The 24,049-nt window shown below is 39.4% G+C and overlaps 2 protein-coding genes across 2 annotated transcripts in view; one reads left to right on the forward strand and one right to left on the reverse strand.

Annotated features, from left to right (window-relative positions):
• The window catches only part of LOC145786972 (WD repeat and FYVE domain-containing protein 3-like), a 51,545-nt gene extending 49,389 nt beyond the window's left edge, over nt 1-2,156 (forward strand). The window contains exons 66-68 of the mRNA XM_082598723.1: nt 470-641; nt 995-1,106; nt 1,722-2,156. Of these exons, the coding sequence (XP_082454849.1) occupies nt 470-641; nt 995-1,106; nt 1,722-1,788 (351 nt within the window). The 3' untranslated portion in view covers nt 1,789-2,156. The remainder of the gene's footprint in view (nt 1-469; nt 642-994; nt 1,107-1,721) is intronic.
• Nucleotides 2,157-2,444: 288 nt separating this feature from the next.
• The window catches only part of LOC145786987 (protein unc-13 homolog B-like), a 49,917-nt gene continuing 28,312 nt past the window's right edge, over nt 2,445-24,049 (reverse strand). The window contains exons 17-39 of the mRNA XM_082598738.1: nt 23,421-23,553; nt 22,820-22,938; nt 21,615-21,784; nt 21,292-21,407; nt 20,329-20,489; nt 19,917-20,064; nt 19,158-19,226; nt 16,119-16,208; nt 15,704-15,841; nt 15,246-15,358; nt 14,135-14,347; nt 13,775-13,871; nt 13,041-13,184; nt 12,459-12,614; nt 11,993-12,136; nt 11,772-11,857; nt 7,091-7,214; nt 5,771-5,851; nt 4,812-4,959; nt 4,501-4,596; nt 4,123-4,282; nt 3,866-3,995; nt 2,445-2,896 (exon numbers count right to left, since the gene is read on the reverse strand). Of these exons, the coding sequence (XP_082454864.1) occupies nt 2,732-2,896; nt 3,866-3,995; nt 4,123-4,282; nt 4,501-4,596; nt 4,812-4,959; nt 5,771-5,851; nt 7,091-7,214; nt 11,772-11,857; nt 11,993-12,136; nt 12,459-12,614; nt 13,041-13,184; nt 13,775-13,871; nt 14,135-14,347; nt 15,246-15,358; nt 15,704-15,841; nt 16,119-16,208; nt 19,158-19,226; nt 19,917-20,064; nt 20,329-20,489; nt 21,292-21,407; nt 21,615-21,784; nt 22,820-22,938; nt 23,421-23,553 (3,001 nt within the window). The 3' untranslated portion in view covers nt 2,445-2,731. The remainder of the gene's footprint in view (nt 2,897-3,865; nt 3,996-4,122; nt 4,283-4,500; nt 4,597-4,811; nt 4,960-5,770; nt 5,852-7,090; nt 7,215-11,771; nt 11,858-11,992; nt 12,137-12,458; nt 12,615-13,040; nt 13,185-13,774; nt 13,872-14,134; nt 14,348-15,245; nt 15,359-15,703; nt 15,842-16,118; nt 16,209-19,157; nt 19,227-19,916; nt 20,065-20,328; nt 20,490-21,291; nt 21,408-21,614; nt 21,785-22,819; nt 22,939-23,420; nt 23,554-24,049) is intronic.

Genomic DNA, 24,049 nt, shown 5'->3' on the forward strand with positions numbered 1-24,049 from the left:
GAGCATTTGAAGCGATATCGGTTTAATTTGACTATTTGAAAGCATGGTTTGCTTTTTGATGAAGTCAGTTATGCTGGCTGACGAAACGTGGGAAATGTAACTTATTTCTTTCAATGTCTTTTGGTATAATTTAGAACGAAATAGGAACGTGCTTCTCAGCCAGCTAAAGCTACGTTTTGTACGCAGGTTGTAAAGAGTGGTACTGGCTTGGGTGTAACTGTAGAAATGAGAAATATTCCAACTTGTCATGCTTTCCTGATGTGAACCTTTCAAGGGCCATGATAAACTTTCCAACCGTCAAAATCGGTCCTTTACTACTTTGATTTAATGTCTTCAGACGTTGAATCAGTGTAAAAAAGGACTAGTTTGCAGGCTGGGCTTTGTTTCTGCGAAGCCAAGTATTACCTACCACACGGCTACAGTGATAAACCTCACGATTGACGCCACTGACGCGAGATGTCAATTCCAGGCGCAGTCGACTCCTGATACCTTATCTTTGGCGTCTATCGGTGAACTGGCTGAGCTCCCCTGGAATGACGTTTCTAAACTCGAACTTTCAAAGCATGAATGCCCAGCGCACGACACAAGCACCCCTCAACGCAATGACAACGTTGATTCACAAAAATCCACTGACACAATTAGTAAGTTTTTCAGTAACTTTAACAGTCTTGCTTATTATTTCTGCCCGACCTTAAAGATCTCGTGGTCAAAGTTCTGCTTTGCACGAGGCTACATTCAGAAGATATCTTTCTATCCAGCTACATCTTGTAAATAGAGCAGTTTGCAGATTTACAACTTCGGTTATCGGATCTCCTTTAGTGTTAAAGCCCTCGCTAGATGTACACAGCTGCCAGGATGAAGCGAACACAGACGATTTCCCAACATGATTGTTTTTTTTAAAGCATGAAGATAATACTCCCTCTATCAGCCAGCACTCTGTTCATTCATTTTCTCTTGATTTGATGCAGCTGTTCACCTGTGATTTGTACTTTAGATTTGAAATGGAAGCAGCAATTAGTATTGAAAGGCAAGGTCGAACTTCCAAGTTTTGTCGATAAGTCGGGGAGTGCACGCCACCCTGCTGTTACCTACATAGCAATGTCCAAGTAAGTTGCTTTTTTGTTGTTAAAAACATTGAACTCATATCAGAAGCAGTGAGAAGGCGAGTTCTATTTTCAATTTTTGTGCACGTTATCTATTGATCCTGTAGTAGACCAACAAGTTGCTTTGATGGAAGGCACACAATGTGTATTGTGTAGGGTTATGGGCTACGCACGCGTATTTGTAATCTACAGGTCGCTGCAGCAGCCAGCAGATGAGGTTTATTAACCCATCAGATGGCAAGATTTGAAGCAGGTGATTGCAGTCATGCATGTTGGAAAGTAAATCAAATGAAGGTTTCGCCGTCGTCAGTGTGCCCCAGAGAGTTAGGAAATAGTTATTTCGACGGCGTGGGTTCGATTCCTAGCCCTGCTGGAAGGCTTACAATACTGCAGTCAACTGGTTCATACAAAAAATTGTCCTATATTAAAGCATGGAAGTGCGCTGCAGCGACCTAAAGATTACGCATACCGTACCAGCCTACATTTCTTTTTGGTTATTCCACTTGGCCATTCAAAACCAATCGTTCAGCCTAAGTTTAAGTACATCATGCCAAGCAGGTATGGACGCATTGTTCGCTCATGACTATCACATTTTAACACATAGTGCAATTTTTTCAGAGACCACGAAAAGCTTTACGTCGGCGACGAGGAGGGAAGGATTTTTGTGTGGACCTGTGGCAGCTAGTTTTACTTGTTTTTAATCTGTGCAATGTCGCAACCTTATCAGTGCAATAACAATACTAGGCGTATGACAAGCGCATGGATTCTACGTCGTTTTTATCATTTCGCTGCCGCAATTGATTCAGATAACCAATTGTTTCTTTCCCGGTGTCTCCACTGAATGAAAATGACCCGTTATTCGTCGTCTGCCATTTTTATGTTCCTTCGAACGACTTGTACCTGAGACGAGTCAACATTTTAAATCCGCATACGTCGCTGTTGTGATTGTTGTCGTTATTTGTTTACTACAAACACGCAAGTACAAAAAGTATGTCAATTTGTTCTCAATCTGCAGCGAGACTGGCTAAGCAGGAAGAGACAAAGAATTGTACTCGACAAAGCTAGATGTATTGCCGCGATAAACTTGAAATAGAACTTTGTAACAAAATACTCAAATCATAAGAATAATGCACGTCCTGTGAAGCCAGGATGAAAAATACAATAAAAAATATTGACGAGCGAATTAGTCAAAAACGATGCGAGTTGAAAGCACCAGCACAGGTTGACACATTCTGTCAGAAGCAACTTTGAAATCTCACTGCTTGAATGTTTAGAAAATACAAAATTATTTATCAGTTTTTCTGCAAGCATGATTAAAGTGTTAAAAAAAGGTTAACGTCTTGGATAACGCAGTGTTGCAAGCGAATTAAAAAAGCAACTAATATTGAAGTAAAAGCATTAGTTCATTAAGTTGTACTACGATCAAAGAATATTTGCACATAAGTTGAAGCAACACATTTGAAAAATAAGATAAAAACAAAATACAGATTATGTACTGCTCGTACAGTTCTGTTGGGACTTTTGCACGTGGTGGATTAAAAAAGCTTACTGCGAAACACACTTTTATGTTGACATCTGCTCTGAGAACGAGAAATCAACGCAAGAACATGTTTTGCCAAGCGGAATGATTAACTTGGTGGTCTTTCTTCCATAGAACGAGTGTTCGATTTGAGCTGCACGAACTCCTTGGCCACCTCATCGCCTGTTCGTTTGGATAATATTCTTAAAATCGTCCAACCGGTTTGGTTGAGATGGATGTTTTCACCAAGAGCACATAAGCACGCGTATGAACTCTGAAAAACGATGAGAATGTGGTTGATTATACGAACATCGTACAAACGACAAAGTGTAAAAACTGGTGATAGATTGAGGCATGGCTACCTGAAGATACGGCCTGATTTGTCACATTTTGCAGAAATTTCCCGGTTTTTCTAACTTTGGGCGAATATTTAAATAAATTTTTCTAAAAATTATATTTTTACGCCTTTTTTACTGTTTTCTCCAGATGACACAATAAGTTTTAACATCCTCACTCCTCAGATGTTGAAAAACAAAGAAAATTTGATTTCGAAGATTTTAGTCAGACTGTTAATTTTTCAATAACAGTCTAATTCGGCGTTTTTCAATTTACTTTTTCTCATTTGCTATTGCTTCCCAAAGGCAACAAAAAGCTTTTATATCATTAGAAGACAGCAAAAAGTAAAAAAAATCTCAGAAAATGTCAGTCAAACACTAGCAGTACCTGTAATCAAAATTTGCAAAATGTGACAAATCAGGCCGCATCTCCAGGTGGCCATGATTGAGACAATGAGAAGGCAACATCCATTATCTCGAAGGTTTCGGAAATAAATTAACCAGACGACTCTGACTTCTCCGTTTATAACTGACCGACTGGCTTCAGTGTAGCCAATTTTTTTTTAATTCTTGTTTTTTTTTTTTTTCATTGAGTTATGATTGAAATGGCAACCTTCACAATTACTGACAGGAACAAATATGTCTATTTTATGGTAAACTTTTAGAATGCAATACAAAGAAGAAACATCATTTTGTAAAGAAAAATTTTATTGTTCATCGTTTTGTATCAAGTCGGAGTGGATTTTTTTAACGACTCCGGACACGCCGAAATCTCTACGTCTACAGTCCTGGTAGGAATCAGTGGACCTGCCAAAAGGAAGAAAACAACTTGATCGTTGAAACTTTGCCGTGTCAAAACTATTGTCCATCAATTACTTTTTTCCCTTCATCTCAACACAAGCACTCACTTGCTGAACGATGATTTCCTTGAGTTGTATGACAGCCACTCCTATGATTCGGTCCGCTCTTGCAAAACAAAAGTCCTTCACGCAAAAATGCAGCTCATACGCGTCCACTCCAATGTCGTTACTTAAATTGCTGAACAAGATTCAGTAAAAAAATTAAGGGTGGTCGAAAGAAGGAAACACATAACCCGCATTATTTTTTAAGTGTAGCAGTAGGGCAACACTGGAAGACAAAGTGCAATGGCATGGCAAAAACTTACAATCGAAATATTTCGTTGTACTTCGGTGACCAGGCGTTGCTTTTGCTTTTCGTTGAGAACTTTCGCTTCCTGTCGCTCAAGTGGGGCCCAACCAGATTAACTTCGACAAAGGGCCGGAACATGCTGGTTGTCTTCCACTTTAAGTTGTCCGCTGAAACCACTAGAATATTGAAACACTGCCATTAGATTGGTAAAGGAGAAAGAAAAAGCTTTTATGTGAACAACAAGATAAATACATTAAAACGATTGTAGATAGTAACAGATATAGGCGATGAATTTTGGCCTGCGCATCTACAAAATCCAGCCAAGATTGCAATGGAGAAGATTATTTCATTTGTTACACTCTTGATACAATAGAAAATTGTTTGAATAGATTACCTTTAACCGTGACTTTGTGCTCCCCCGTGCCAGGGTGGGTGGAGATGTCCACCTGAACGGATATCTCGCCCAGTGGTTTCTTTATACCTGGATCGTCTACGTCAAACAACGTTGCATGAACGTTACGATTTGAATCACGAACAACGATACATTTAACAAAAGTATCACTCGTGAAAACTGAGAAACTGTTTACGGTTTTTATTCAGAGATTGTTCAGGAAAACTAAGAGCTTACGGACGTAGTAAAAGTACCGCACGTAAACATTACCACACGATGTCAAGAAATAAACCTGGAATAGCAGCTGACAATACCTTGCATAGTTTGTGTTTCAATGAAAGTTTTAATAAGTGCGTCGGTTGTTTGCGTGTAGAGGGACAGAGCGTATTTAAGAGATTTCAAATCCTCGCTCTTCTTGAAAAAAGCCAACTTCAAGCCTTTGCCGTCCCCATGGAAGCAGCTCTGAAAACGAGTATAAATATTATAACTAAACTGCACAAATAAAGTGTTTGTTTGTTTATCTTTATCCTGCATTGCGGGAAAGCGGACTTGAGTGCATCGGTGTACGCCTTCTGACGTACACCTGACCCACGCTGCAGCCGACTGCAATGTCTGTTTCCGGTTGTTGTTTCTCTACATATGACTTAAATTTGGTAGCCTACTTACCCATTACTCGAAATCGATCACTGGGTAGAGGCAATTATCGTAAAGTTTCTTGCCCAGAGAAACAACAGCAAGTGCGGGTGGATGGAGTCGAACATGCAGGCTCTCGACTGCGAGCCCAACGCGCTAACCACTCGGCCACTGCTGCCGAGTGGTGACTTGCGTTCTTCTGGTAACTATAGGCTATTAGGTTACCTCCTGGTGTTAAGGATGATGCCTAGCTTTTACCACCGACGTTAAAAATTAAACTGCACAAATTAGGCTAAACGCGTTTCTGTGCTGGTTCAATGTCATGTGACGCTGATTTGTTGCTTTTTCATCTTCTATATCGTTTGTAGCCAATCTATGTTCAGACTTGTGGATAAAATGCTCGCCTCTGAGTCGGCAAACGTGAGTTCGATGCTCTGTCAGGCCATACAAAAGACGTCTTAAAAACTTCATTCCCACAGTATATCCTCCATAATACTTTGCATTGACAAGAATTCAGAATATACTTCGCTGTACTATTGCCATGCTGCTTGGTGGCTCCTGCTTTGAAATGTTATTGACGAAGTAGGCGTCATACAATGCTTGGGATACTAGACAAGATTATCAGGTATATTTTACTGACTTTTATAACTTCAAGGCCGGCCGAGAGGATGGCACATTGGCGGGGTGTCAGGCTTTTGTTCATTTCGTCACGATTGACGTCCTGCAGTAAAAAGAAGAATATTAAAAGAAATTTGGAGATCAGGCTTCTGGCTCACGGCGAGCGACTGCGTAGAATCTTATGTCGGTTTTCAGCAGGTCTTACAATATGTCGCTTCTAGCTTTTTATAAACTTCCGCTAAATTTGGCACTACGTGTATTATTTTCGCTGTGATGATTGAAAAATGAAAACATTGAAGTTAAAAATTGTGTGAGAAATGTTCGGTATTGAAACCGCGTTGAACAGTTGAACACTTTAATTAAATATAAATTTCACACTGCCATGGATTCCGTAAAACTTGCAAAAGTATATCCAAACATATCCCGCTGCAAGTCATAAAAATAATCTCGAACACAATTGAAACAACACTGAAGAGCATTCAGCACACCCAGCCAGCAGATGTCATTTTTTTACATTGATAAACCGTGCTGCAGACGTTGAACGGTCACATGCAGGGGTGGCAATGTCCGTCATTAACCAATCTCAAGAAGTAAAGCTCGAATAAAAAGCCATCCCAGTCAACAGTCAGTCACTTTTTACATCGCTTCCACGTCTGTAGACGTTGAACCAATGTAAAAAATGACTGATTAACTGGCTGGGATCGAAAAGCCAAAAACACAATGAGGGGGGTACTTGAGTAGTCACTTTCGGCAACCGTACGTCAAAACGAGGTTTGCCTTTTGGTAGAGAAACGACACCGTTTAGACGACAACTATGGAACCAAGACGACACACATGTTCCACACACGTTGTTACCTTAAATTTAGAAAATTGACCAAGTTCCTTTGCAGCGCTTAATAAAAGCTGCGGGCCCTTCAACCAAAATAACAAAGTAAAACTTGACACAATACAAGGTCAAGTACAAAGCAACGTTAGTGGTTTCCCGTCACAGGGAACTAACTAACACGTATTTGCGATTTCGTTTATGAACGAAACTTTACTGCAACTGCTTATGCTCAGTGAAAAGCTCAAGTTAAGCCACAAATAACTGATTGTTTATAAATCAGCTAGGCTTCTAATCTACACACATCTAATCTCTGAATCACCAAAAACAAACTGTTCATTGCACCGTAGATACAGAATTAGAAAGTGACAGAAAGAATAAGAATAAAGAGTTTTGACAACATACCTAGCTGGCAAATCAGTCAGCGAATCAATTCCTTTTTAAAAAGGAATTGATTTGCTGGCTGAGATTGCAACATCTCATATCTGAAGATAACTAGAAAGAGCACACGAAGCTCACCGTCATGTCGTTGAGAGGAGGAAGAACGAGTTTCTTCTCCAGAGTCCTGATCACCAGGATGTAGAGTTCTCTCAAGGCGCGTTTCATAATCGGCGTCTCGCATATGTTGGAGAATAGCTGGAGACTAAAAAAATACAAAACATGACGTCACCCACAAAAAAATACCATTTTCAACGACCGGGATGGATCAGAAATCAGGTGGTAGCTGCAAGAGCACCAGTTGCGGTAGCTGACTTTGTTGGTGTAACACTGCTGCTTTTGTTGTGTGAACCATGGCCACCTAAAGATATGGCCTGATTTGTCACATTTTGCAGAAATTTTCAGGTTTTTCTAACTTTGGGCGAACGTTTAAATAAATTTTTCTAAAAATTTGATATTTACGCTTTCTTTATTCTTTTCCCCAGATGACACAATAGGTTTTAACATCCTCACATGTTGAAAAACAAAGAAAATTTGATTTTGTAGATTTTAGTCAGACTGTTAATTTTCAATAACAGTCTGATTTTGCGTTTTTTAACTTCCTTTTTCTCATTTGCTACTGCTTCCCCAAGGCAACAAAAAAGTTTTTTGTCATTAGGAAACCGCAAAAATTACAAACATCTCAAAAAATGTCAGTCAAGCACTAGCAGTAGCTGTAATCAAAATCTGCAAAATGTGACAAATCAGGCCGCATCTCCAGGTGGCCATGTGTGAACTAAATTTCTTATTCGTGTCCGAAAAGGTTGTGTTTCGCTAACAAAGTCAAATGAACTGAACTGAGGATAGTTCTTCGGAAGTGTACAACGCCGTTTAGTTTGACGTTTCCTTCGCTCGATGAAGATCGCAGTCTAGCACAACTTTCTTAAACTGGGGATTGTGCGAAGACTTTGAGAGGCGGCGAAAAACTAGTTTGTATAGTGCGAAAGTGTTTTCATAACCAGCGGCAAATAAAATGAGTCACGGCTTCACTGGAGTTGTTTCCAACAGTTGTTGTTGCAAAAGTTTATTGTCCGCCCAAAGTCTGCACATTACACTGGTCTACACAAAATTTCAGGTTTGGGTTTTGACAACTCATTTTAGCTAATTTTGGGGTGCTGAATCCGAAAATGAACTCAGATTTTCTCTATCACATCACGTTTTTGAGATATGAAATATCCCTAATTTTTGAAAAAAATCAATTATTGTCCCCCTTCTGTTGTCAAAACAAGGAATTCTGATGCAATAAACACTGTTTTACCTGCAATAATCTAGCTTTAATTAGCAAACAAGCATTCTATATTATATTCACACAAATTTGCGTTGTCTTTATTAACATTTCATGCCTTGGAATAAAAAATAGGCATGCAAAAGAGCAACCATAATAACATCAAACGCTACATTATGCTGACGAACATGTCGATAGGACAGTGACAAGGTATTATCTGAATTATAGCCTACAGTAGCTAACTGCTCTTGGCTGATGCTGAGCTGCGTCGGAGTCTGCCTCGCTTTCTGACCTAGTCTTATTCTGAAACGATCCCTGTTCCATATCTAGAAAGCTAAAACCTCAATTGCTAAGGTAACAGGGATCAGTTGTCAGTAGATGTTACAGAAAATATATTTCGCACTTATTCAGTGCATCGTCAGTTCTGATCAAAACTGAAACAAAAAAGATCAGAACTGACGATGCACTGAATAAGTGCGAAATATATTTTCTGTAACATCTACTGACAACTGATCCCTGTTACCTTAGCAATTGAGGTTTTAGCTTTATAGCCTACAGTTCACACAATATGCACACAGACATTCCAATGGAGTGCAGAAATTCTGAAGACACACACAGAAATAACAAAGTGCCAAAGATTGACTCAAAGGGACTTGGGCAGGGCGAGTTCAGAAACAGTCAAAAAAAGAGCTTTCATAAAATATGAATTCTTCACTTATAAGCTTAAAAATGCTCTTTTGAGGGACTTTCTTTTATGAGCAGCATCTACAATTTCTCTTTTAAAACTCCAGCAATAGTTGGCCATCATATGACAATCCCACCGACCTTGATAACGTTCCTCCATAATTTTAATATCCTGGTGGAAACGTTCATCTTGTTCTTCACTAACTTTCCCAAGGTTTTCTGGAAACTCATCCGCATGGCTCTTCAAATAGTGAACTTTGATGCTCATCCTGCATCCCAAATCTTCAAAACTAAGCAGTAGCTCCCTTAAGAGATCTTTATAATTTTCTGCTTTTCTGTTTCCCAAAATATTTCTCACAACAGCACCGAAAGCATTCCAAGCTCTAGCCTCGAATGGCAACATTGATTTTACAAAATTTTCATCTTTTAACAATTGCCTGATTTGTGGTCCATTGAAAATCCCAGCTCTTTTTTTCTCTTCACTGAGACCAGGAAAAGCATAACATATATACTTAAAACACTCTCCTTCATGATCTAAAGCTTTTACATATTGTTTCATGAGACCAAGTTTGATGTGAAGAGGAGGCAAGAGGATTTTTTTGATATCAACTAACTGATCACGTATGATATTTTTGTCTCCAGTTCTTCTCGTTTGCAATAAAATGTCACGCTTGTACCAGCTTTGAGAAGTTTCCTTTCCTGTAGCCTTGATGCCAATAACTCCGCAGATTGCTTAGGCAAATACAAATCTCTCACTAAATCATTTAATTCCATCTGATTAAACTGGGAAGGCTTGTCTGACAGATCCTCGGGTGCTGGTTAAAAAATTTCACTTTGTCCTTCACTAAACGATGCTTCTGAAAAAGAAATAGCCTCTTCGTGTAGTTCTGGAAGTGATGTAAATACTGGCAGTGGCTTTTCATCACTGTGAGGAACTGGGCGCAATTCCGAATCCAGATTTGGATATTTCAAACGATGTTTACTCTTTTTGTTATACCCTTTCACACCAACAAGACAAAAATAACAATCGTCAAAATGATTTCGTTGCTCTCGCCAAATCATGGGTATTCCAAATTTCATTTGTGAACGTTTTCCTCCGACCAACTTCTCAGACATTTAACTCAGGTCTTGCACACTTTATGAGGAGCCCAGCTTTTGTCCTGGTCCCTCAACTTGACTTTAAAGTAAGCAAGATATGCCCTTTTTACAAACGTGGTAATATTGCATTGTTGAGACTTCAACATGAAGCATCCACAAATGTAACGAAATATATCCGGATCATTACAACATTTTCTTCTTTTGCTGGAAGCAGACATAGCTTGAGATCAAATATAACCTTTCTTTGTTAGTAGTTTTCTAAGAGCAAGTTTTTCCACAGAAACACCACTATACCAAAACTCTAACCGACTTGAACTCAAACTTATAAAGTATGAAAATACCTTTTCCTTCTACAAACCACTTTTCACCTTGAACTCTGATGTTGGTCTGTACAATGTACATGTGCTTTATGAAACTTCTAAATAAATCTTCCTTACTAAGCAAGAATTTATTACTAAGTCAAATCTACTCCCACCAGCTGTCTTCCTACGATATTCCATCTGCACAGTGCACAGAGATAGCAGCTGACCCACAGATAACGCCTGAGAAGCCAAGACAGGGAGTTCAAGTCAGCATGGAAAAACTCAACGCTACCAATCTCCACTATGTCCTATTACGATTATCATAACAGGAATTTTTTTTTATTTTAGAGGAAATCTAAACCAATTTATGAATTTAGTGTAAAAATATCTCTATGTTTGAAAGTTTATAGCTGTCAGAAAATAATTATATTTGACATTTTACTGCACTAAAAAGGGCAAAAATTGGTCAATTTCACAAAATAATGGCAACGATAGAAAGAAAACTTGATGTGATAGAGAAAATCTGAGTTCATTTTCGGATTCAGCGCCCCAAAATTAGCCAAAATCAGTTGTCAAAACCCAAACCTGAAAAAAAAAGTTGAAATTTGTAGACCAGTGTTATCATAGTGCGACCCAGACAGGGAATCAACTATTTTTTAGATTGATTCAACGTCTGCAGATGTAGATGTAAACAAAATGATTGATTTGTTGTCTGGGGATTGTGTTGTCTCCAAACAAAGCTTCGTAACATGCTGATCACTGAACTGAGCAAGAATCTGTGATTGGCAAGATGCATTCCACTGAGCCAGACTGTTCTTCCCCGGCCTCTGTGCAACTACAAGGCGAGCCGCTCCATTTTATTATTTCTACTGGATCATAATCATTTTGCAAAATCCAAATAGCAAATCACTGATCCTGCCGACGTTGAACCAATGTGACAAACGTCTGATTTGATGTTTGGGTCTACCAGTTCTGAACTCGGGGCTGACAATCGGAAAAAAGTGAAACCCCCGTAAAAAACTTCCACTAGTTTATTTTCCTTTATCGATTGACAGTGTTTAAATTCTTTTTTTTTTAAGTGTTTATTTTTTTGAAAATTTGCTCACAGTGCTTCGCTTACAAATTGCAGTTTTCATTTTGAGCAAATACGTGTCTACAGCAACATGGTTCTCTGTTCTGCCAAATGCAACTTATCCATTACAACACTTTGTGATAGTTTGGCTTTGTACTGAAAGAACGTCTACGCTTTGAAATGAGATGACCAGTGTACTGCACAGCCCCATTGGATTTTTTCTATGTGATTTTTATTTTTAAATATACCGGCCACAATAATAAACATAACAACAACGAAAAAATTGTGAAACAAGTCGTCGCTGCTCTTTAAAATACTAAGATTTAATAAAAACTAACATACCAGTCAGATACAAACTCCATCAGTGGATCTAAGATGCGCATGGACTCCCCCGGATCAACCGCTGCTTTGGAGCTGCTCATGTCGAGCTGAAAAGGTCAAATAAAACGTTATTTTTTGGCTTTCGGAAATCACGTGAAATCAAAACGAAACCATTTGGATATACAAAATAAAGTAGAAGACACAAAAGCAGAAAAATAACTCAAAAAAACACAACAAACAACCTGGTGAAGGAGAGCAGCCGATGCCTTGACACCGGCTTCCACACGGGTGGCGTAACTCTGCGCGAATACCTTCCCGAGGTCGTCCAATGTTTTATTGTGTCGCTTCTGCATGGCCATGAGGAGACTTTGGGCTTCCTCATCCATCTGAAACATTTGAAGTTGTAAAAGCGATTGTTACGTCACTACGTTATGCTTGTTGCGTTACTACGTCACGGTTGTTACGCCACTACGTTTTCAGAATAGTTTATTTAATGAAATTGAATTTATTTGATTTCTTCACCGAAATGATTAAAAAAAAATCATCTTCCACCAACTATGAAAACTCCCGGCCATGAAAAGTTTTATGTTTTGCATGAGTGTGAAAAATCTCAAACAACAAAACCCATCATTTTTACATTGATTCAATGGTCTGTAGACGTTGAATTTGAATCAATGTAAAAAACGACGGATTTTTATCGCCACCCACCTTTTCGCCACCCATCACTTGATAAATCTTCTCCAGTTGTACCCGCAGCTGTTGAATGTTGTTCATCAATATACAAGCGACGGCTGGAGTGGTGCAGTAGCTCGGGAAGTCGTCAACAACAAGTTCGGTATATCTGTTCAAAATCTTTTCGATAGTCTAAAAAATGAAAAAAATGCTGTTAAACATCTTTGTAGCAGGTAACCCAGATGGGTAATCAGTCATTTTTACATTGATTTAACGTTGAATCAACGTAAAAAATACTTTGCTGTCTGGGGATGACAAATAGTCCTTGTAGGCTATACGTTTCTTGATTAATAATTATTCATTTATTTTTTACTTTTTTTTTGTTAATACGCCAGGATGATTACCAAAACACCAGCAAAACTTTATTCGATGTACGCTTTGGTAAAAGTCTTGGTAGACGAAACTTAAGAATAAAAACAAATTGAAACAAGAAATGGAGTAAAACGCTCAGTCACCAGACAACATTTTTACTAATGGATTGATAAAATAGTTTCGCACGTGAAAATTCTAGAAGAAATCCATTTCTCAATGGAATCGTGTCTTTGTCGTTCAACGTACCTTCGTAAATCTTCTCGTGTACATGCAAACTATATCGGGATCAGGGCATTCGAGCTTCTTTATGATGTCATAGCTTTGGTTGAGGTGGGTGAAGATGTCGACGACTGAATTGGAATATGTTGAAAGTGACCCGCTGGTAGGGAACTGTGGAGAAAGTGAGAAACTAAGACGGGAAGCTCTGAAGAGCGTTTGTGTTCACAGAAGAAAAGCACATACAAAGTCAGGAAAAGTTTCCTTTTTTACATTGTTTCAAAAATTGAAAGTTTTTCTGGCTGGGCAAGAACTCAAAAGAAAACAGTCATCGCCCAGTTGAGCCAGAGTCAGATGGCGGGAAGTATATCTTCCCTTCCATGTGTCTCGCTAAGACACGGATGTGTGCGTTCCACCAGTGTCGAACCGATGTCTTGGAGTTTCCGAAAGATGTTCTCATCATTTTTCAAGTGATCATCAAAAATGAAAATACATTCAAAGTGACTTTGTCATAAGAAAACAGACATCTTCAAGGTCTTGGTAGACAGTGGAAGGAAAATCTTACACAATTTAAAAAGTTTCACTATTGAGGATACGCTTGAAAGCGAAAATAAATGAGCGCTTTCTATGGAAATTATAACGAATCTCAACGCTTTCTCATCGTGTTAACAATTACTTATTGTGAAATCAAATACATTCTGATTAGCGTTGGCTTGTCAGGCCAACAGTGCAGCATCAGTAAAGTGAATAAAAGAGCTGCTTACTTTTGATTCTTTGTCTTTCGTGTAGGCGCCATGTGAGAAACTTAACGCCACAGTTTCGTTTTCATTCAGCCAGTCCATGGTGAAAGGTACAAACAACCTAACATAGTGAACAAATTGACTGACAGGCAATCGTCACAAAAGAAAGGTTTAGAACACCAGCAAGCAAGTGAATGAAAAACGATTTGTCCTTGTACGATATCTGAGCCTTTTTTCTTTCTGATGCAATATTTTTCAAAGCGATAGACTGAGATCTTTTTAAATCGCATTTGCATTAACTAGCTTCACAGCATCGATCATTTACACGTAAAAACAACATTTATAAACGTTTCAAAAGCGTAAATCAGTGGAAATGGAACTTGCTTCGAATATTCTGGAACGCGGTCCATGAATTCAGCCAACCCTTCAACGTAGGTCTTGTAGAACCACTTGACTTTGAACTGCAGGTTCATATATTCAGTTGTCGTCCATTTCTTTTGCTTGACATGGTCGAGGAAGGCTTTATGAAGGTCGGCAGAAAAACACTTCCACATTTCACCGGCACTGACGTTACCCACGACAAGGTCACCATGAAACCTGAAGACAGAAGTGGGTCGGTTAATGACCTTTTTGGGATTATCTTTTTCGTCCAACGTCTTGTTCCTAAAAGAGTTCGTACAGTTTTCCGCAAAAAATTTTGCTGTGATTATCTAACAAAGGTTCGGTTCCAGGCGGAAGCAGTTGAGCATCGTACATGAAGACATTTTAAAATAGAACAACCTGTTGGGTGAAACAGTTGATAATACAATTACTCAATCAGTGAGCGGAAACCTCAAACCGCCAATATCATTAAAATCTTACAACGTGTTGGGTAAAAGTTAAATATGAACCTACAAGCAACAACATTGTGGAAAGGGTTCTGGCCCACACCCACATGTTGTAACAGACCAAATCTAGAGTACAAATCACAAGGTTTTACCAACTAGCAAAATTGGTAATTTTTACATTGATTTAGAATGTAAAAAGAACCAATTTTGCTAAATGGGCAGTTAAGGGTTAATGTGAGTGAAATATAGCGGTGTATTTGGAAACTTGACGTTAATGATATCAAGATTTTACATAATTTCAACGTTGGTTTCGTTGAAGGTAATGTAGAAGAAAAGAGATGCAGGGAAAGAAGGACCTTGAGGGAGAAGCAAAAAGAAGATCGGAAGATCACAATTTGCGGAAACAACCGGCAGCCAATTTCCGGCTCGGAGGCACATGATAATGATGATGATGAAGACGCAGTAATGGGTGATCTGACAAAAAAAACTGAAAAATTGAAGATGTCAACGACAGATAGAAGTGGAGGAGTCTCTGCAGACAACTGGTCTATCCTGATGTTTCCAGATGAAGACCAGACGTCTTTGAAAGAAAAATGAAAAAATAAGGAAAGAGGGGCCATTAGTATCAGCTAGTCGAGGCAAGCAAACGAATTCAGATCATAACTCACTGGTTAATGACGTTCGTGTAGACATTCTTGTCCTCATCAATGACGCTGACCATCATTCCAATGAGAGTGTCCCACATTTTTACCATGTGGATCACGCTCACAGTTTCGTTCTCCTTTACATAAAAAAAACATACGTTGCACGTTAACAAGATTCTGTAAACTTAATAAAAACTGACATCAAACCAAATTGATGGTACAAAGGCAAAAGTTGTTCCCATACTTGATCCAAGCGTTGGGGAATGAGAAAATAAGGTTCTCATTGTACTAAGTTTTTGGCACTACCAAGAGTAGGATGGCCAGTTCTGTTTTTCGAAGGGCCTTTTTTTTCAGAAATTACGTCCACCCAACTTATCACACCTTGAGAAGAAGTGAGCGGTGTTTTTCAACAACCAGCTTAAGCCCGGGGTCGAACCAGCATCGCGCCGTCGGTTTGTAGTAACCATGAAACGAGAGCTTACAGTGTCATTGCTTTGCTCTTCTTTAGAGACTTCCGCGGAGCTTTCATTGAATATATGATCGTAAGTCGTCCGCACGCAATTGATGATGCATTCCTTGACGACCTCGTTCGCTTTCGGGGGGTTCTGTAGTTCTAGTACCTGCAAACAGAACAATTTCTTCACAGCTTCGAAATGTGAGAAACTTTCAAAACTATTGCTGTTTTTGCGTCATGACCACTGACCAGGCTCACGCCAGTGTTGAAACCTTAGAATAAGGGCGATAAAGAAAAGAAGCTAATCTTCGTGTCCACCTTTAGGCATGCTGTTGCGCGGTGTCGAACCGACACCTTTTCAATCGTCATACCACGGCTCTCATCACTCGACACTGTGGATGTTCAGAACGATTTAGCCAACAATATAAAATCACAGCATCTACCTTCATTCGGAAAAACTTTATGCTTGTCAAAAGGTCTACCGAAGACTTCAGGTCGGCGAGTTTCTCACGGTTGTTTGGTGGAAAGTGTTTCTGAAACCAATACAATAGATTAATGTTGCACATGCTGGTTTGTTTGACGTGGTGTATTATAACGAAGACACTTGTGCATTTTGAGTGACTTTTAAACGCCTTATACAGTAGTCATAGGAAACACGAAGCAGGTATATTAGGGTGTTTCATTTTTTCACCATTTTTGAAATTCAAAATGCCTGGGGTCCCATCTGGTGGTATTTGGGGAAAAAAGTTTACACCCCAAATTTTTTTCAATTATGACGTCATATTGAGGTGGTCCACAAGGTTTGAAATTTTTGGGCCTCAAAATCTCGAAATTTGGCCGTATCTCCGGAACCACTCATCATAGATCGACAAAATTAGTATCAAAATGCGCAGAAGGGTCGGTTTCCTATACCTGATGTAGAGAATATTAAGGTCTATCTGCTTCAGAAAAAAAGTTATTTCAAAAAATCTGATTTTCGGTCTATTTTCTCCTGATGAACAAAGATCAGGTGATCAAGATAATAAGTTTTTCTGTATTTTTCCACTCTTGGAAGCTGCTATTGCGTAATAATAGTCCTTGTTCGTTTTGCAAGAAACGAAAGGGTAATAATTGAAGGTATTACTATTATAATGATGATGGCTATCCCTCGTCGAGGATATTATAATGCGACCGTTGAGGAAGAGGTATGCTGCTCAGTGCTCACCTGCTTTAGATTTTGATTAAGTGTTATTATGGCACTAAGGTCAAGTATTAGTAAGTCGATGCAAAACTTCAAGGAATCGGAGAAAAATGTGCTTCCCCTTAATTCAGATATAGTCATCACTATTTTTACTTGAGGAAGAAAGTATGGTAGCCGAAACTAATCCCAAGTTTTTGAAGAAAATACCCCATTTCAAAGATTTGGGAGATGAACTGTTAAAAGATGTAGTTGGCATATGAAACAAAGCTGGTCTTCCAGTGCTTAGCAAATAGAGAACTGAAGCCAAGTTAAAAGACGTGATAGAGAAGTACAATACAGCAAGAAAGAAAGAAATGAAACGCAGAGGTAATGAGGTTAATCAAGAATGGTTGCAGAAGTTGTTCGATATATGTGCATGTAAGTGAAGTGTTCGATCTCCGAAAATCCGGTTGTTTTTCAAAAGAAACTCTCTTGCAGCTGTGAACTCGAAAACCGAGTCCAGGAGAAAGAAATCGCTTTCTTCAAAGATCAGCGAAAAGATCGAAAAATGTTTATCGGTGGCGTAGATGTCAACCATGTAGAAAAGACTTTGGAACGGGAAAATCATAAAAGGAGGTGGGAAACGAGCAGTGAAGTTGAACAACCCAGCACTTCTGGCATACAATCTGCCAAAGCATCGGCACTACTATGTTCGAAACAGAGAAAAAGAAATGAAGCAGTTAGATGTCTACACAGTAGCGAAAGCGACTCTGATGGGGATATAAATTGGGAAGATGATAGGGAATACGAGCCTCTGAAACCAGCTGTTGGGGGAAAAGTGTACAAGAAAGTACATTCTTTTTCAATAAATGATAGAAGTTGTGTATCTGCTGATCGTGGGATGACTTCGGTACGCCAGCAGTCAAATCTTATGAGGTCGGTTCTTGGAAAAGATCAAATAGCTGCATCACCTTCGACAGTATACCGCCATCGACAAAAAACAGGAGAAAAATCTTTGATGGAAAGTGAGAACCTTCTCAACTCAGCTTCTACCATGCAGTTATGTTATGATGGGCGTTGTCGATAAAATAGATCGATACGTTTTCTTGGGTCAACTTGTTGATGATGATAATGGCATGAAGCACGAAAGTGTGCTTGCTGTTAAATATTTTCCCAAAAGTGTGTCAGTCACTGCAGCACTGATTTTTGACACCATCATCCAGGAGGCTTGCAGAGTTCACCTATCCCAAGTATATTCATTATTCAGTCATGGCTGATACGACTGCTCTCAATACAGGAAAAAAGTCCGGAGTCAATACTCGACTGGTCAGTTATTTTAATGATGAAGTTGGTCATGATATTCATACCCTTAAATGCATGTTCCACATAAACGAAATATATCTTTCCCATGTCATTTCTTTTGTGGACGGCGCCAAGAAGAGTCCCGGAGCAATGCAAGATGGGGCTTTGCTTAAGCAGATAGCAAGACTAGACAAGCCCAGTACTGAAACCTTAACACCAACTATTATTACGCAATAACAGCTTCCAAGAGTGGAAAAATACAGAAAAACTTATTATCTTGATCACCTGATCTCTGTTCATCAGGAGAAAATAGACCGAAAATCAGATTTTTTGAAATAACTTTTTTTCTGAAGCAGATAGACCTTAATATTCTCTACATCAGGTATAGGAAACCGACCCTTCTGCGCATTTTGATACTAATTTTGTCGAGCTATGATAAGTGGTTCCGGAGATACGGCCAAATTTCGAGATTTTGAGGGCCAAAAATTTCAAACCTCGTGGACCACCTCAATATGACGTCATAATTGAAAAAAATTTGGGGTGTAAACTTTTTTCCCCAAATACCACCAGATGGGACCCCAGGCATTTTGAATTTCAAAAATGGTGAAAAAATGAAACACCCTAAGGTATATAGGAAATGTGGGGTAAATAGAAAGTATACGATACTAGTTGTTACAGAAAACGGCATTGCAGTAAAAATATAACCATAAACCTTGAAAGCGAGCAAGAGGTTAACTACCGGGCTCGGACAACAGCTCTTCAATCTTCATACGTAAAAGATAAATTCGAAAACGAAATGTCGCATTTACAAAAATGAGAAACCTAAACAGGCCGTGTGATAAAAGAATGAGTTCTCAACCATCAAATCAGTCCTTTTTTACACAGATTCAACGTTTCCAGACGTTGAATCAATGTCACAAAAGACAGACTCGATGGCTGGGTTACTACAACTACAGTGATACCATTTACTAAAACAAGGCATTAATAAAAACTCGAACAATCTGCATAAAAATCGACTAACCCTGTACACAGAGAAGGTGAGCCGTAACGAATTGTGAAGGTTGTCTATAAGCTTCACGAATCTGCTTGCCTGAAGAACAAATTGATAAGAATTAAAGACTGATACAAACTGGCTAAAAATCGCTATGTCGTGAAATGTTATTGATGTCATTTTTTTGTTCAACTGCTGCTGATGTGAAATAAATCATTTTTGCAACCTGCATGCATATTACTGATAACACTGCTTGCTTTAAAAAAAAAAGCACACAATTTGTACATATACATGTGCAAGAGGACACAACAATGCTAGTTTGTACCCGGATTGCAAATATTATTGGGCTGGTAGAGCTAGAATCATTCCAGTGGAATAAAATTGTTACACAATTCAAGGCTGCTTTCTGTTTCATTATCCCCCTATTGAGACACGTCCTAGAGAATGTCACTTAGCAGAATCAATACTTCAGAGGTATAGTCTTGTAGGCATACTGCACTAAAGCAATTGCAGATAATCTGAGTAACGGTGGCACTGTGCTTAGAACCAGGTGTAGCAAGTTTAAAATCTCTAAATGTGCAAATTGACCTCACCAAACCATGCTAATAATGACACAGGATTTTAGAATTCTTTGTGATGGTGTAATGTAACAGTGTGACAAAACCACGCACGGCTTACGAAACAGAATTTTTGCCATAAACAAAAAAAAGGTATCTTTCAGTGCAATGTATGGCAATTTCATTGGCGAATTTCAATGAGGAGTTACACAATCAAAGCCGGTATACGTACCCCGAAGTTAGAAGCGGCGAATCGACTGCTGACGGAGAGATTGGTTGTGGATGAGCGTGAGTAATAAGAGTTGATATTGGCGAGCAAGGCACTCATCACGGCCGGCACACCCGGGCACATGTACTCGGTCGACAGGCATGAGAAGTGGCTGAAAATGGAAAAAAGGTTTTTAGAACACATTTTTTTATAACAGTCAGAAGGTTGGTTTATGCAACGAGCAAAAGGTGCCATTTTCACATCGTTTCGCCGTCGATAAATTAAATAGCAGTATATAAAAAGTGAGAGTAACTCGTTTTCAGAATTATTGTCATGGTTGACTTGATGAAGTAAAACAAACAGTGGAAGTCAGACAATTTTCTTTTAGTTATTAAGTTACTTTAAGTTTGAACATCAGAAACGAGCCCACACTTACGTCATAGCCTGGTATATAGATTCCACTCCGTATCTGATAGCAAACTCGTCCACGATGTCCTGGGCACAGTTGTTGAAGTAAACTTTCCAATTTTCGTCGCCAACAGCCTCTGGAATGTCCACCACGCCTTTGTTTTCTTCAGACAGGTAGCGAAAGATGTTCTGTTTTAAAATATGAGATTTCAGAAATCTCAGTGTACTGTGGAGTACGTCGTTCACAATATAAAAGCCTCTCTAGCTATGTAGATTGTGCCATAATAAATATAGCCATCAGCCAGTCGATTGTTGAAGGTAGACAGTGCTTTTTCGGATTTCACAGGCTTTATCGATTATTTTTATCTTTTGCGGAAAGAAAACAGTTAATATGATTAACTAGGCTATGTCAGTTGATTGTTTTCTTTCCACGAATGGAGAAAGCAATGACAGCTACCAACGGCGGTAGACTATCACGAGGTTAGAGTAACAACAACAAATAACAACGCACTGATGAAACCCGGAAGACAGCGCTGTATGCTGCTTCATTTTTCCACAGGCAACTACAGATATGCAAATTGAGAAACAACTTGGCAACTTTTTGGAAAATAGAAACTTGGCCTTTCAGTGGACCGCATCTCTATTCAAACTACCCGTGGGTAGATATTAACAGAACCAAAGCTTTATTGGAGCCAAAAAAGTTTTTTTGGTTCCAGATACAAAAATGCCAAAGCTTGAAAAGAAACTTTTACAAATCACAATATTAGTTCATTGGCGATGTGTTTGCAAAATGCAGACAATTTCTAGTAGAGCCATTCTTTTTAAAGCAGGCGTTTAACGGCGTGGAAAAGTTCAAAAACTTTACTGTCTGGTCTATCTCTATAGTTGGTTTAATGAACAGAGTAACCATGCCGATGTATGCAACAATAATCCTGGAATTTGAGTAAATATTCGACGTTGAAATACATTTAAAAAATAACTAACGACATACATCGTGTAGGCATGTGTACTGGACACGGTAAGGTGCCACATTTCCTTCTCCTTTCACTTCCATCTTGATCAACAATCGAATCGCTCCCGACACAGCCGACTTATCAGTTCGTTTCTCTGCCGACAAAAAAGATCGGTGAAGTCTCCACATTATCTTACGCAGTTTTAGGTCTTAAAACATTGGACTGAAGAAGGAAGATGCAATGGACAGAACGAGGTGGAGAATAGAAGCAAGTGGTATTCATTTAACAGTTAAATTCTTATGTGCCTATTCAGTGTTATATAAAAAACTGCATTTCTATTCAACTTTAAAAGCGGCCGCACCTAGGTTGTACCAAACATCCATCTCTCCGGAAAGGGTCCGGACCTCAATGATGGTTTGACCGAGGAAGTCATCCGCCTCCCGGTTGAACTTTTGCTTCACTTTGGCCTTCATGTCGTTATCTTCATCCCAAACGTGGACTTTGATGCGGTCTTTCGAGTTGTTGCAATCACTGGAACAAGAAATTGGCGATAGAAAGATTTTCAGTTGGGTGGACACTTGTTAATAACGCATCACTAACTTCGTTGATACCAAGACATATCTCTCAAATTTTTTAAGCTTATTTTTGTCCTACTAGGCTTACGCCCGGTGGTGGAAGATTTAGAATAAGTGGACGGAAAGGTGTGGAAGCCAGTTTTTGTGTAGATCTTTAGGCATGCCTTTAAATGTTTTGCCAAAGACACAGCAGCATGTCCACGAGCGGCATCGAACCGGCGCCCTTTCGAGTGCCGAACCTAACCACTCGGCCATGCAGCCGACAACGAATAAAGTTTATGAAGGCCGCATTGACATCATAGCACGGGATATTTCAGGAAAAACAATGGTAGTTTTAGTTTTTCTTTACGTGTGCTTGCAGTTCTTCTCCAAGAGAAGCTGTAGCTCTGCTTGAAAAGCGATCTCTACCTACGACACAAAGAAGCTGAATTAACAACAAAATGTGGTGACTTATCCTCACTACGCGTTTAAAACATAACAGAAGCGTTGATTACACAACCGATTGTTTGTAGGGCAGGAAAACAAACTCTTAATTCAAAAACATTAACTAAACTAAACATAATCACATTTGTTTCCTCAACGTGGAGAATGACAACAAAACAAGCCGCTTATTGTGTGCGGTGGTTGCTCCACTTGCAGACTATGCATTATGCAAATACACCGAACTTGTTGCATTGAGGCTCGCCGGGTCTATTTTCAGCAATTGCAAAAAGTTTAGTTCAGCAGGCCATAGCCCTAAGAAGGGCCGTAGGCATTTCTCTTTGGAGCTACGTACTCTGCATACTCGTACATGAAAAATCAAGGGCTTTTGTCGAAGGGGCGCCACTCCGCAATCGACGCCGTGCCTTTAAGTGTCTTGGCAAAGACACAGCCACATGCTTTTGAGCGGTGTCGAACCGGCAGCCTTTTGAACGTCGAACCATGGCTCGCACCACTCGGCTATGCTATTGCAAAACACATGGGATGCAACATGACTCGAAGATTTACTTACAAGTCGAACTTTTCGTTCCACACCGGATTCAACGTTGACAAATCTGTTTTCGTTCGCTTTTTAACTTTCCCAATTTGCACCGTGACGTACGGATCGCTCTTCCCTGTCTTGTCCTTCCCCTGTTATTGAGAAGTGTGGTTACAACAACGCCATGTTTGTACTATTTCATTTCACATCAACTGCTTATGCTTCGCTCTTGTACGGACGCGCTGAAATAATCCGCATTGCCTTGCTAGTGTGCAATTGACGCGGTTCGTTATAATCTCTCTATATATAGAGGTGGGATGGCGCAGCGGGCAAGGCGCTCGCTTTCCATTCAAGCAATCCTGGTTCGACTCCCGGCTTATGCTGGTTGTTGACAAACACCGTTCACCTCTATTCAAGGGTGTAATAAATTGGGTAGGTGTAATTACTGAAATTACCGATGGCTTAGTATAATGAGAACCTTATCTTCTCATCCCCCGATGCTTGGATTCAAGTATGTGACACCTTTACCTATTCTTCAAAGAAGCCTGGTCTTTATTCTGAAATATCAGGATCGACCAGTTGTCTTCAGTGACTTTCCTAACTAGTATTATCACCACCATCAAATTTGACCCACTTGTAAACCTTGCGCGGAATGTACAGTGATGGAAATCTTCGACAGCCACTTTGACGTCCCGTCCAAAACACTTTCCTTGGCATTGTTTATCAATTCTGCCTGCTTTGAGTCGTCAGTGATGTTGAAGACAGACCTGGTACAACAAAGGAAACTACTATTCAAGACCTTTTGTTAAAACACCAGCTTCGACTATGTAAGGTGCAAGCAACACACGTTATGAAGACAGAAGTCTACAGAGCTTGTGTATGTTGTAGATACCCTGTGAAAACCACAGTAGCCAATGCACTGCTTAGAATAAAATGTACATTGCTGATATCACCAGTACACCAGGCTCAATTTCATTTACAAAAAATGCATTTCGCTTTTAACTTACAGCATCATCAGATTCAATCGTTAAATTCAGTGCGATCGTTGAAGGATAACGTCAATAAGCTCGACTTCAGAAGGATTTTAGAATAATCAACAGTAGTAAAAACATGCTTATAGGGTTGGTTACAGATTAATCTATTCTAGATCACTGGTTTTTAAACTGGAGGGCGCTCTCCCCTTGGGGGTGTGAAGATTCTCCAAGGGGGGCGTGAAGGTGGTACTGTATTGTACAAAGGGTAAACAAGAACGTCGGTAACATG

Source organism: Aplidium turbinatum, chromosome 17 (genome assembly GCF_918807975.1).
Source record: "Aplidium turbinatum chromosome 17, kaAplTurb1.1, whole genome shotgun sequence".
Lineage (NCBI taxonomy): Eukaryota > Metazoa > Chordata > Ascidiacea > Aplousobranchia > Polyclinidae > Aplidium > Aplidium turbinatum.